At 36.5% G+C, this 15233-nt stretch overlaps 1 protein-coding gene across 1 annotated transcript in view; it reads left to right on the top strand.

Moving 5' to 3' along the window:
* Nucleotides 1-10932, top strand: part of ALG13 (ALG13 UDP-N-acetylglucosaminyltransferase subunit) — a 66701-nt gene extending 55769 nt beyond the window's left edge. Inside the window, 3 exon segments of the mRNA XM_059385693.1 lie at nucleotides 4207-4247; nucleotides 6093-6276; nucleotides 10012-10932. Of these exon segments, the coding sequence (XP_059241676.1) occupies nucleotides 4207-4247; nucleotides 6093-6276; nucleotides 10012-10277 (491 nt within the window). The 3' untranslated portion in view covers nucleotides 10278-10932.
* Nucleotides 10933-15233: the final 4301 nt, after the last annotated feature.

Raw genomic sequence — 15233 nt, 5'->3', positions numbered from 1 at the left:
TGTTTTTTTTTTTTTTTTTGAGGAATTGGGGGTCTGATTTGCTTCAGATTTTAATCGTGGTATATTTTAATTAAACTAAGAAGTAGCTTTCCATTGAAAGTTCTTTGTTACTCCTCAGTTTGGCAGTCTCTCTCAAGAGAATTGTAGTTCAAAGTTGTTTGTAGCTTGTTTATACTTCTTTGCTGTAAAATTCTCTGATTTTTCTAGCTGCTTCTCTATATTTACTTTTTAACTCCTGCATAGTAACCAAAATCTTTAATTCCATGCTGTTCTTTTTCTCTACCTTACAACTTCATTATCATCTTTATATACATGATTCATAAATCTATCTGGTCCTGGCCTCTGAAATTAGTTACTTACCCCTAGCTACTTTGTAGACATTTTCACTTGGCTTTTTTTCTTTCATTTCAAACTCTGTCTTTAATGAAATTCCTCATCTTTTATCTCCCTTTCTTCTTTCCAGGCCGGGCAAAACACTGACTCCTTGGCTTTCTATTTTGTTAATACTGCTTCATTTCCGCTTGATTTACCCAGTATCTAAACCCTAATCCCTTCACTCTTCTCTCACTTACCTATCCCAGCCCAGGATCTACTCTGTGAGGACATAATGGTGATTTTGCATTTCCCAGCATTTCATTTTGAAAAAACCAGGGGCACCTGGGTGGTTCAGTAGGTTAAACATCTGCTTTTGGCTCAGGTCATGATCCTGGGGTCCTAGGATGGAGCACCATGTCAGGTTTCCAGCTAAGTGGGGAGCCTGCTTCTCCCTCTCTTCTGTGCTCGTCGTGCTCTCTCACTACCTGTCTCTCTCTCTCTCTCTCAAATAAATAAATAAATTCTTTTATAAAAAAAAAAGAAAAGAAAATGCTCAAATATACTATACATGAAACTTGAATTTCAATATGAATATTCATGTATTCACCACTTAGATTCTATCCATTAACTGTACTAGCTTTATCACAGATCTGCCTGTCTTTCCTTCCATCCATCTCCTTGTCCATCAAGTCATCCATTTCAATTTTGGTGCATTCCAAAGTAAATTGCAGACATCAGCATTCTTCACCATAAAAACTTCAGCATATACCATATGACCTTTCCAATATGAGGAATTTGAGAGGCAGGGTGGGGGAGTCATGGGGGTTAAGGAGGGAAAAAATGAAATGAGATGGGGTTGGGAGGGAGACAAACCATAAGAGACAATCTCACGAACAAACAGGGTTGTTGGGAGGTGGGGGTTAGGGATAGGTTGACTGGGTTATGGACTTTGGGGAGGGTATGTGCTGTTTGTTCACCAGTGAGTGCTATGAAATGTGTAAGCCTGATGATGCACAGACCTGTACGCCTGGGGCAAATAATACATTATATGTTAATAGAAAAATAATTTTTAAAAACCCTTCAGAATACATATCATTAACTAGAGTTTGGAGTTTATTTTTTTCTTTTGATGTAAAGCTATAATGTACAAATCTTAAATGTATACTTGCTGCGTTTTGAGAAATGGGTAGATGCACCTTTGCGTAACCCAAATCCCCATCAAAATATAAAATAATACCATTATCTCACTGTTAACTCATGCCCCTTCCCAGTCTTTTTCTACCCCCGCCTCTACTTACCCTCAAGAGGTATTCACTGTTTGATTTTTTTTGTCAGTTTCACTTGTTTTTAAATTTCATATAAATATACAGTATATACTTGCTATGGTAGGCTTTTTAAACTCAGCCTCATATTTTTGGTATTCTTCCATATCATTGCATGTATCAGTAGTCATTAGCTGTTATTGCTCAGTATTTCATTGTATAAAAATTCCCATTTAGGGGCACCTGAGTGGCTCAGTCCATTAAGCGTCTGCCTTTGGCTCAGGTCATGATCCCAGGGTCCTGCTCTATGTTGGGCTCCTTGCTCAGTGGGGAGCCTGCCTCTGTCTCTCCCCCAGCTCATGCTCTCTATTGCCCTCTCAAATTAAAAAAAAAAAAAAAACTTAAAAAAATTTTATTTTTATTTATTTATTTGATAGACACAGAGATAGAGGGAACACAAGTTGGGGGAGTGGGAGAGGGAGAAGCAGTCTTCCTGCTGAGCAGGGAACCTGAGGCAGGGCTCGATCCCAGGACCCTGGGGTCATGACCTGATCCGAAGGCAGACACTGACTCAGCCACCCATGCACTCCCCAAATTAAAAAAAATCTTTAAAAATTCCTGTTCATTCTTTTGTTGATAGATATCTGGGGTATTTACATTTTGGGGCTTTTGTGAATAAGGCTGTGAATATTCTTAGAAAAAGTCTTTATGAACCTATGTTTTCATTATCTTTGGGCAGTACTTAGGAGTGGAATTTATGGGTCATAGAAAGGTGTGTGTTTAGTTGTACAAGGAACTGCTGGTCATTTTTCCAAAGTTAAATCTTTTTCTGCTTTTTAAAAAAGATTTTATTTATTTGAGAAAGAGAGAGTACAAGCACAGGGAGGACAGAGGGAGAAGTAGACTCCCTGATGAGCAGGGAGCGCAGTGCAGGGCTTGATCCAAGGACCCTGCAATCATGACCTGAGTCGAAGGTAGATGTTTAACTGACTGAGCCACCCAGGTGCCCCTTATCTCTTTCTAGTTTTGTAAGAATTCTGCACCTGATTATTTTACTTCTAAACATTTTCTGACATGTGATCTACTCAAATTCTTCCCCCTCCAGTCTCCCATCTTTCTGTTAAAATCTGGTTATTTTCATGATACCCTCCATTATATTTCAAAGTGATGTTTTTGAGTTTTTGTAGTCCCTTTCTGTGCTCCTTTTTAAAAACAGCTTGAGATCTAATTCACATACTATAAAAGCCACCCATTTGAAGTATACAATTCAGTGGTTTTTCGTATATCCACAAATATGTGCAATCATCACCACTATTCCTAGAACATTTTCATCACCCCAGAAAGAAACCCTGTACCCATTAGCAGTCATTTCTCATTCCCCTGGGCTACCACTCTTCTGCTTTGTGTGTCTAAAGATTTAGCTATTCTGGACATTTGACATGTATGAATCATGCAATATGTGGTCTTTTGTGACTGGCTTCTTTCACTTGGCATGATATTTTCAAGGTTCATCCATGTTATAGCATGTATCCGTACTTCTTTCTTATAGCTGAATAATATTCCATTGTATAGGTATGTCACATTTTATTATCTATTAGTTGATGCACATGTGGGATGTTTTCTCCTTTTTGCTGCTATGAATAACACTGCTATGGCCATTTGTGTACAAATTCTGTGTGAACATACATACACACACCAAGGAATGGAATACTGTGCCATTTGTGAATTTGCTTCCTGCTATTATCTTTTGATATTCTTTAGTTTAGCCTTTATACCCCTATACTCCTATTTACTGTGGAGTCTTTATACTCCCACATAATGGCTCAAAATATAAAAGTTGATTGTTTTAAAATAGTAGTAAATCTGTTTCTACATATCAGAGGTCTCCAATTTAAGAAAGAGGGGTTTACTTGAAGTTTGTTAGTGGGACTCAAGTTACTTAGAAGAATGTATAGATCCCAGCCAATCAATAAAAACACATTTAGAGATACAATTAGAATGCTACAATTATTCCCTCTTCTCCCATACATCTAGTTTTTATTGTGAAATAGTTAAGTTCTATGGAGAAGTTTTTATCACCTTAGGATATAAACTATTTTGAGTTACCTTTCTTAACTGCCTCCTCTTTTTGGAGTTCTAGTGGTATGGTATGTTAGTCATGTTAAGTAAAAGCGAGGTGACTTGTTTCATACAGTGCGAGTTATATTATTAGGCAACATTAATCATGGCATTAGTAGAGCATGAGTTTGTACTGTGTAGTAGCTCCATTAACAGAAGACCATTATGATTGGTTATGTACTAAATTGCTTGTCTCAAGAATAAAGTCTTGATTTTACTCTTGAGAGGAGCAAGAAAATGGCTTTACTGGATTCTTTCTAAATATTAGCAGAGTAGTATTTCTGCCCAATATTAAGACTAGAAATGAAATATGTATTTGGTAATTAAACCTTGCATAAGAAAATGATCTTACCTGTAGTGGCAGGTAAGTGGTCATTTACTATAAGGTAGAATTGAGGGTGATGTTGATGCAGGAAGACTACATTTATAACTATTACTCAAAAAGGCTCTTAAGTGGTAGTTCTAATTGCTTATGTCTTCTAGTTTTTAAAATTAAGATTTTTAATTTTAGATACAAAAGTTTTGCAGTACTATTTCAATCTGGGATTGCAGGTAAGTCATGATAAAACTGCTTTGACAAACTCTAGATTAAAAATGTAAGCTGGTTTGTCTATTTTTTTTAAGATTTTATTTATTTGACAGATAGGTCACAAGTAGGCAGAGAGACAGGCAGAGAGAGAGGAGGAAGCAGGCTCCCCACCTAGCAGAGAGCCCAATGTGGGGCTCGATCCCAGGACCCTGGGATCATGACCTGAGCTGAAGGCAGAGGCTTAACCCACTGAGCCACCCAGGCGCCCCTAAAAGTTGTCTTTATAAGAATTCTGAAGATGATATAAATCAGTTTTGTACTTGACCCTCCCAGTGCTTCTTTTCCTCTTATAAAATAATTGTTAAATTATGGCAAGTGGGGGCTCTAAGCAACACAACTTAAGCATTTATTGACCTCCATATTTAGCATCATATATATGCCAACCCTTCACTGTGTTTTTCTGTTTCAGTAATGAATGGATCATTTGTCTTGCCTGAAACATTTTTATGGTTGTTTCTACATGTTATATGAAAAGTAATTGGACTGATTCAAAGATACTTAAAGGGCTCTATTATTTTTAAAGCAGTTATGTGTTCATAGATATTTACCAAACATTGATTTTCACCACTCCCCTGAAATGTAGAAGGGTGGGGTACTGACAAATATCTTAATACCCTGAAAAGTGTCTCTGATTTCAGGTAAGAGCTCTTTTATTTTACTCTTACAGACGTCATTTCCCCCCGAAATACACCTGACTTCTGATATAACAAGATGGCATATTTCCTAAAATGCAATGATGGATTTTAAGATTTGGCAGATATTAGTAAACTAGACAGACTCCTGGATAATGCTTAGATTAGTTCGTATTCCCAGACAGTTACTTCACTAAAATGTTGGGCATTCATTTCCAGAAAACTATCTTCTCCAGCTGGCACACATTTATAAATTAAGAATAGTGAATAGGTCTTTTGTTCTTTGAGACTATTTCCCAAATGCAGTTTCAAGAATTGAAAATATAAACTACTTGCACCTTCAGTTATGTTAGTTTATTACAATTACATGTGGAAACATTGTAAGTCATATTAGATGTATAAGGCATTTTATATCAAAAGTAATAGCATTCATTATAGTACTTGTGAACTAAAGTATAAAGAAAATCGAAATCATATGTACAACCACTATACACTGATATTTCCTTATAGCTTATTTATCTCTTTTACAAAATATTTGATAGGCTCTGTAATTTTTTTAAGTTAACAATATGAACATTTTTTCCTTAAATATTTAACAACATAATTTCTTTAATTTCCTGTATTGTATCCCATCACGGGTATGTCATAATTCATCCAGTTCCCTACTGTTGAATATTTGGGTGGTTGACTCTTATTTTTTTAGTTAACATACAATGTTACATTAGTTTCAGGTGTACAGTGTAGTGATTTAATAAGTCTGTAAGCTATGCTGTGCTTATCACATATGTAGGCATCTGTCACCATACAATGCTATTACAGTACCATGGGTTATATATGTCTTATGCTGTACCTTTCATCCCTGTAACATATTCCACTCTATTTTGTTTTTTAAAATAATGCTAGAAAAGACATCTTGGTATACAGATCATTTTGTATATCTGTAATTTACTTAGGATGCCTTCTTAAAAGAATATATGTATTCAAATAGGAGATACAGATGCTGCAAATGGTCTTAAAGTTGTAGTAGAGAAGATTTTCCAAATGTTCTTTTAGGTCAAAAATGCTACGCTACCTGAAAATTATAGCCCAACTTTTTTTTTTTTTTTTTTAAAGTGAGGAACTCTGTACTACTTTAAGAAAAGAGATAGTAAAGTGTTTCTTTCTTTCTCACCCAAGTGCTATCACCACAACTACTGGCACTCCATGGTCTATGTGCCACAGATGCAGCAGCAGCAACATCTTCATGTAGAGAATTATCCAGTCTATTCTGAGCCATCTCCTCTGGTAGAGCAGACAGTTCCTCAGTTGTATGGTGAGGTGGGGAGACAAGAAGGCACACAGGTGGAAGCAACAACAAATGGTGAGTATGTAATGAGAGTGCCTGCAAGAAGGACAATTGGACTTTATTATGTGTAATTTAATAATAACCTTCAGATATCTCATTTGGTCCATATTCTAGACCCATGTTTTCTTGTTTGTCTTAGAGAGTGAGTATGAGCAGGGATGGAGGGACAGAGGGAGGTAGAGAATCCTAAACAGGCTCTGCGCTTAGTGCAGACCCTGATGCAGGGCTCAATATCACGACCCTGAGATGATGACGTGAGCCGAATTCAAGAGTCGGACACTTAAACTGACTGAGCCACTCAGGCGCCACTCAGGCTCCACTAGGCTCATGTTTTTTTAAAGCATGGTATGGACCCTTGAAGTTCTTGAGACCTTTTTATGGGATCCATGAAGCCAAAAGTATTCATCATATATTACACATATCTTAGAGATTTTATTTGTCTCTTCACTGTCACATTTTGCATTGGGGATTCAAAAATCATTAGTAGTAAAACTGCTGCCACCCAAGCACAAATCAAGGGAGGATCACTAAACAGTGCCTTCACTACCATATATAGTCATGATATGAAGATATCAGTAACTTTTGGTTTTAATCAAAAACGTTCTTGGGGCGCCTGGGTGGCTCAGTGGGTTAAGCCACTGTCTTCGGCTCAGGTCATGATCTCCGGGTCCTGGGATCAAGTCCCGCATCGGGCTCTCTGCTCAGCAGGGAGCCTGCTTCCTCCTCTCTCTCTCTGCCTGCCTCTCTGCCTACTTGTAATCTCTGTCTGTCAAATAAAATAAATAAAATCTTTTTTTAAAAAGTTCTTATTTTTACTAAATACTTATCTTTGAATAATTGTATGTAATATTCTGTGTGACAAAATGGGGACTATTCCTAAAGTATCATACATACTGAAATATGATTAACTTAAAAGAATTTGTGAGGTTGACTAATGAGCTGAACTATTTTTACTTGAATGATAGACAAACTATGGTTATTTAGACTGGTGGATCTGGCAGGCATTTTCTCAAATAACATGAGCCTGTCACTTCAAGAAAAAATCAACCAATAGTATTTGTTGTCAAACATAAAAATTCCTTGGGGAGTCTGGGTGGCTCTGTCAGTTGAGCATTTGGCTCTTGATTTCAGCTTAGGTCAGGATGTTGGGCTACATGCTCAGTGGGGAGTCTGCTTTTTTCCCCCTCTCCCTCTACCCCTCCATCCATGCACGCTTGTCCACAGTCTCTCTCTCTCTCTCTCTCTCAAATAAGTAAATCTTGGAAAAAACAAAGATAAAAATCTCAGCTTTCAAATAAAAATTAGAATTTTGGAAAACTTATATCTGCTGCTATGAACTTGACAGTTTCTCAGTACTTTTCTAATGATATAGATGGAGCTATTGGGGCTCTTGGATAACTCAGTCAGTAGAGCATGCAACTCTTAATCTCAGGCTTGTGAGTTCAAGCCCCGTGTTGGGGGGAGAGATCACTTTAAAAAGGCTTAAAAAAAAGATGGGGCTTTTACTGAATGTGGTTTTTCACATTGTATAATAAAATGTGTTAATATTTGAGAGATCTGTGTAACTCAGTAAACTAATACTTTTCCAATTACCAATGCATGGTGTTACCTATGTATAATTTTGTAAAAGATAAATTCAAAGCATAAGGTAAACTGTGGATTTCAATGTTGAGAGAGTATGAAAAGTCCAAATTGCTACTTACCTTTGGCAACTACCACTTACCTAGTTTTGGTGTAGCATCCAAGAATATCTAATTATCTGAAAAGACTGATTATTAAAAGATTTCTGTCTTCCAGCTGCATATCTGTATGAGGCCATATTTTCATCATATACTTCAAAACAACATATCACTATTGGTTAAGTACAGAAGCAGATGTGAGAATCCAATTGTCTTCTATTAAGCCATACATTCAAGATTTGCACAAATATAAAACAATGACACTTATCTCACAATATTTTTGTTTTGGAATATAAACTTATTTTTATAGGAATTAATAAATTTAACTTTCTCAGTTTATTTCCTAATACAGTAAGTATTGAAATAACTCACATAAACAAAAGTTGTTTGAGATCCTTAATTTTTAAGAGTGTAAAGAGATCTTGAAACCAAAAAGTTTGAGACCCACTGTGCCAGACCATAAAGGTGGTTGCTGTATGAGTTTAACAATATAGTATAGATAGAGGCATTTTTAAAGGGTTTAGAATGGGATCTTGACTGCCCTTCTTGGAAGGAATCGGCAGGAGGTAGAAAAAAATTATTTAGACTAATCAAACCACATCTGGCTCACATTCCAGTACTGCTGCTTAATGCTTATGATCTCGGCTAGTTACTTTACCTCCCTAAGCCTGATTTCCTATAAAATGGGAAATATCTGACTTGCCAGGGTTGCTATAAGAACTAAATGAGATAAATTATACGTATGTAGAAGTATACTGTGCCTGGTGCATGTGAAAAATGTGAACCTTCTTCTGTTTCTCCCTTTCTTTAAAGCCTATTAATGGTTTGGAAATATTAGTACTACAGATCTTAGCCCTACTGTTCACCTAGTGTTCATGGCCCATTGTAATAAAAATTAAAGTGTCAACCTTCATTGCATTTTTGTACCATGTACCTTTTATAGAATTATTTTTTTAAAGTAATATGGGAGTTTAAAAAAAATATTTATTTATTTGACAGAGAGATCACAGGTAGGCAGAGAGAGGGCAGGGAGCAGGCTCCCTGCTGAGCAGAGAGCCCGATGCGGGGCTCGATCCCAGGACCCTGAGATCATGACCTGAGCTGAAGGCAGAGGCTTAACCCTCTGAGCCACCCAGCCGCCCCAAAGAACTATTTTTAATTGTAAACCATGAGACAGTGGCAGTCTTCATTCCACAGAGTTTGCTCATCTACATAATCCCAGGTAATGAAGGACTCCTTTTTATTATTTACAAAGTCACTATAGCAAGGACCGAACTACATCTGTTTTCACTAAAACTGACTCATGGTAGCAAAAGTGGTGTAAAATTAAAGCAATGCCAGGATCTTAATGACATTCAGCATTAAATGTTTGGTCTTTAGGATGCTCTTCAGAACCTTCAAGTATAGACCAGATTGTATACACACCAGAGTTTTTAATTGCTAAAGTAATACATAATGGTTATTTGGAAAATATGTGTCACAGTGGAGAAACTATTGGATGACTTAATTGGGAATTACCCTTATGAGAACTTAAGTGACTAGAAGGACTCTAGAGAATGTTTTTGTATGTATTTAGTCTGTAGGTACCTAAATCATACCAGAAAGATAGCTATCTCTAGGTAGACTACATTTGACCCATTATACGCACACATATATTTAAATTTTTGTAATTAGAAAATTTTCATATAATCTTCTAGCAGCCTGCTTTAGTCATTAATGTTCATATCAAAGGTGCTCTGGGATGCCTGGATGGCTCAGCCGGCTAAGCTTCCAGCTCTTGATTTCTGCTCAGGTCATGATCTCAGGGTCAAAGAGATCGAGCCCTGCGTTGGGCTCCTTGCTAGGCATGGAGCCTGCTTGAGGTTCTTCCCCTCTGTCTCTGCTCCTTCCCCACCTCTTTTCCCTCTCTAATTAATTAATTAATTTTTAAAAAAAGTTTTCTTGCCACATTTGCTGCAGATCTTTCCTATAGTTAGTGCTAAGTTTCACTTTTACCTGAACATCCATTTATGTTATGTTTTAGTAAATCTTTGTATGTAAAGTGTACTATATTATGCATTCTTTGTTTCAGGTACTTTTCCAAATGCTGACCCTGCATCTGTCCCTCACGGAGCCGTCTATTATCCAATGATGTCAGATCCCTATGGGCCACCACCTTTGCCAGGTTTTGATTCCTGTCTTCCTGTTGTGCCAGATTATCCCTATGTTGCCCCTTGGCATCCAGTTGGTGCAGCATATGGTGGTTCTTCTCAAATTCATGGTGCTATGAATCCTGGGCCAGTTGGCTATATTGCTTCACCTCCCTCAGCCTCTCATTACCTACCTCAGAATATGTAAGCCTGAGCAGTATGAAGTTACTCTTGCACTGCCATTTTTTGCTGTTTTGGTTTTTAAAAAGTGTTTTATGTTAGTGTTTAAGTGATTTAGGTGGTTAGGGTGATTACTGTTGTATCTTATCTGTCTTTAAGATTATTTTATCTTTTGATTTAAAATACTACTTTAAATAAAGGAATATTACTTTGGGTTGTGGATAAAGAAATTGAGATGGATGTACAGGCTAGCCCCATATTGAACATATTTCATCAGCTCTTTTCCTGTCAGCCAGCTTGTCAACTTTGTATTAGCTGATGGTTCCAGTTGATAAAAGGAATAAATCCTACAAACTATTTCCTTGGTTCAAATGTCACACATCATATTAAACCATGCAAAATTGGAATAACTTGACTTTTTTCTAGAAAATAAAAATATGAACATTTGCTTCTGGATAACTAAATATTAAATGAGAGAGTTTTTCGGGTTTCTTAAGAATTGTCTGAACTCAGTTATGTTCTGTGATATTAATCAGTTTTGAAGGCACATGGTGCTCTGCTTTAGATTTATTCCATATGCTCTTTGATATTGGATTTATGTAACTGTTTTACTGCACAGTATTGAATTGGTGTCCTTTGCACAGTTAGCAGTAAATAAAAATAAGCATTTAAAATTGCTAAAATGAGTGGGGTTTTCTTTTCTTTTTCATGGCAACAAAGAGTACCAGATACTTGATTGTTCTGATGTTTTCTCGTGCTATTTTGGTGGCAAAAAAAATGTGATTTTATGACATGAACTGGTGGGTCCCCATTGAAACATTATTCAGTCTCAAGATGTTGTTATGCATAGTACCAGCTCTAGTTCTTTTCCCTTGAATATGTCCCTTTTTAGCTTGTGGGGGTTCTTTTAATCTTAACTCCCTTATGGAACTTTAATCTAGACTTACTTTCTCATTGTCCTATACTTTCAATAGTTGTGTCTTTTAGTTTTTATTTTTAGACTTACCTTACATCTCTGTAGGCCTGCCTTGCCTTTTCTCTGACTTTCTGTGAGACCTATTTCATCTTTTCCCTTTTATCTACCCAAAGACCACAAGATTCTTTGTATTTATCAGTTCTCCTGTAAGGGGTTATTCATAATGAATGCTTTGCTGTATCTCACCTGACAAACAGCTATTGAAAAAGTATTCTTTGGTTGCCACAAAACTTATTTATATTGCCATCTTTAAAGGTGATTTATGTTTTTGAATTAGTCCATTTTTCCCACCTTCAGCTATACCCTGGCAAAAAGAACCATTGAGAACCTCCAGGCTCCAGGTGCCTTAGCAGCCTAAAGTACTAGAGGAGAATCCATTTTAAAAAAGATATCCTATCGGGTGCCTGGGTGGCTCAGTGGTTAAGCCGCTGCCTTCGGCTCAGGTCCTGATCTCAGGGTCCTGGGATCGAGTCCCGCATCGGGCTCTCTGCTCAGCAGGGAGCCTGCTTCCTCCTCTCTCTCTCTCTCTCTGCCTGCCTCTCTGCCTACTTGTGATTTCTCTCTGTCAAAAAAAAAAAAAGATATCCTATCTTAAATGTACTGTTCTCAAGATAATTGATACTAATGAATTCTAAATCCATGTACTAGTTAAGACTCCTCTTTCTTAATAGTTAGGGAACTGGTTGTGTTTTGTTTTTAAATCCTTTATCTTGAGAAGTCCTTACTGTACAAATTGACATCAGACTTTAGGAAAGAAAGATAGGACAACAGTGTGCTGATCTTTGTAACAACCTGACTCTCTGTATTACTGTTTTAGCTTCTTTTCTCCTGACCTCCTGGATCCTCAGTGTGTGCAGCCTACAAATTGTTTGATGTTTTATGTAAAGGTTTATTTTGGTCAAGCTTAAAACATGGAGCAACCTGTCCAGAATTTTTCAAATATGCTGACATTTCTGGAATATATGTAACTCACAGCAAGTGATTTTCCTGTATCTTAAACTCTCAAAGGTTTACTAATTAGCTCGTAAGGATTGTTTTAGAAGGTTATAGTCTATCTTGAGAATGTGGTTCTGGAAATTGTGTGGTTTTGAGACAAGCATGTTTGCCTTGGGCTTCCAGTTGATTTGTTTTTATTTTAAACTTTTGGGTTGCTGCTTTCCTTTGATTTCCATTACTAATTTAAGTGATTTAAAACCAGAGATTTAAGTGATTTAAAACCAGAAAACCAGAGATCAGTAGTTTATAACTAGATCAACCTAATTGTTAACTGTCACCAGTGTGGAAATTGGTATTATGGTCTGTTAAAATCGTACAAGTATAGTCTGCTTGTTGATGTATTATAATCATTCTTCTCAAAGAAATAATCAGGCATGTACCCTGACCCTCATGTTGTTTTGGGGTTTGAGAGGGTGAGGGTAACCTGTACTGCTGTTCTTGAAAGTAGTTTCTAGGTAAAAAGGAAGTGGTTTTTCTGGTAATTACAAAGTCCTAAGACTTAATGTGTTTAATCAACCTTTTTTTCCCCAACATATTACCTCTTTAGGGCCTTTAATGTTACAAAAAAACTTCCTGTCTTTCTTCTGCAAAGGAACTATGGTTCCTTCTTGACTCTTTACTTCTACTCTCTTCCTGAGACAGATCTGATTACACCAAAGCAAAGGTAGAAAGATGGATCATTTCCATAGTAAGGAAAATAATTAGAATTCTTTTTTATGCTGTGTACACTTATTTTCTAAATTAATTGCAGTTTTCTGCCTTGGTTTAAGAACAAATGAAAATATTAGATCTGCTTTACTATTGAAATTCAAGACTTGGGAATTTTTCAAACATCTTTAATTTCCTTTGGAACCTATAATCAAGGTATAACCTTTTAATTTGCTTTCAAAATAAAAATAGGAACAAATCATTTCTTAGGTGAACACCAGACTTTCAGAACTTAATTTAGACATAAATCTCTATGAATAATGAAATATATATCCCATTGAGGGAGGGCTGTACATCAACTTAATACAGACTTTTTCTAAATCTGGGACAAATGTTCACTTTGCATGAAACCTTTGAAGCCATTTTTATTTCCATTTGTCATAAAAACTAAATTTAGGAGAATTACTACAACAAAAGACAACCTCTTGTTTCCCTCATGTCACCTAGAATGTTAAGTTTCAATTGGAGCAGCTTGATTAGAACACTTGTGTAATGTTTCAGTTATCAAAGGCAGTTGCAGGGCTGTGTGTGGGGTCACTGTGCATGAGGTGATAACAGGTTCAGGAAAGGATGGGCCTGAATTTTTGTAACTACAGTGGGACTAAAACCACTTCAGAGTGATAAATCTGGGGATCACCTCAAAATCTGGGAGGCAGGGTTTATAGACAAAAGATGAGCTGTGTGTTAATTGTTGAATATTTGTTGAAGCTTGGGTTCATTATGTTAATCCCTCTACTTTAGTGTTTGAAGATTTTCCTAATACTTAAAAAAAAAAACCTGCCTTGGCAACTGGCAATATAGAGAATAAATGTTTACAAAATTAGAGTTGAGGTTTTAAAGAATTTTGTCTTAATTGCTGAAAAACAATTTTAGAGAAGCCATCACATAAGGTCCATAGATAGGTACATAAGAAGGTACATCTGGGGATTGGGAGAAGCCTATAGTATCGGCAACAGATTCTTCAAAGTCTGTAATTCTCAAGAGTATTCACTAGCTACCTGTAAAACTAAATTTTGTTAAACCGTGATACACATTTATAGTCGAAACTAATCGAGGTAAGTGAACTATTTCAGGTTTTACTGTTTCACTGTTTCCCTAATTACACTTCTTGAATTCACTGCTTATGGCTGCCAGAGGGGAGCTTGGAAATCAGGAATTCCTTTACTGTTGAACAGCTGTTGTATTTTGGGGTTTTCTGGTGGGTGGTCCTCGCCACTGGCAAGATTTTTTGTGAAAGGGAGCTGAGAGAAGTGATTCAGCAGTATTGAGGCTAAACTGCATCATTTCCTGTGAAAATTTGGGCTAGTTCATGAATAAAAATGTTAAGATCTATCTTAGCAAACATTGCTGGTTAATAGTATTGGTTTATTGGTGTTTGTAGGCAGTCAGTCCCTTCACCTAATCAAGTAGTGGATCTTTTTTGGCAAACCTTTATTTGGCTTTTTCCAAACTATACAATACAGGTTTTTCAGATCATTTGCAGAATTACAGAAAAAAAATTCTACCCTAGTACTAGGGTACTAAAGTTCTAGACTTAAAAAAACTAATGTTTTCTTTCCTTACTGGTACATTAGCCAGATCAAAGTGAGCTTTTATCTGGATAAATTTCATTTATGCAAGATGAAGTTCTGGAGGTCTTCTCTACAACATTATGGCTAATAGATAACACTTCTGTATTGCACACTTAAAAGCCTTTTAAGAGGGTAACTCTCATGGTAAGTGTTCTTACCACAATAAAATAGAAAAGTTCTACCATATGGGTGGCTGTACCAAGCACCCCTCCCCACAGAAACAAGCCCCCCCTCCACAATTTTATACTTGTTTTGCCTGCTTCAGCAGTTGAATTTTAATTTTCTTTCATTCCTTTCGCTCTGCCAAAATAGCTTCAACTACCTAAGAAGTTTTCCCCCTCCTAGTTTTGAAGCTCAGTATAGATTTGACTTTGGTTAACTTAGTTATTTTCCTTTACTCACTGCTTATTTTTTTCCAACATTTTATTATGAAAAATTTTAAACATACAGAGACGTTGAAATAATTGCGTAGTGAGCATCTGTTTATCCACCATCTAGATTTTGCAATTAATGTTTTATCTACTTGGCTTTTCCCACATCCATCTATAAATCTTTGTTTTTTAATGCATTACAAAAAAATTGCAGACTCCAGGACACTTAACTCCTACTAAACATTTCAGCATGCATATTGTTAACTAGAATTGAGTATTTGTTAAAGGTTCACTTTCTTCTCTTTTGACATAATATTTGCAGGCAATGAAATGCACACATCTTATGTTTGATGCAGTGAACT

This window comes from Mustela nigripes, chromosome X (assembly GCF_022355385.1).
Source record: "Mustela nigripes isolate SB6536 chromosome X, MUSNIG.SB6536, whole genome shotgun sequence".
Lineage (NCBI taxonomy): Eukaryota > Metazoa > Chordata > Mammalia > Carnivora > Mustelidae > Mustela > Mustela nigripes.
This window is presented reverse-complemented; position numbering and strand designations above follow the sequence as displayed.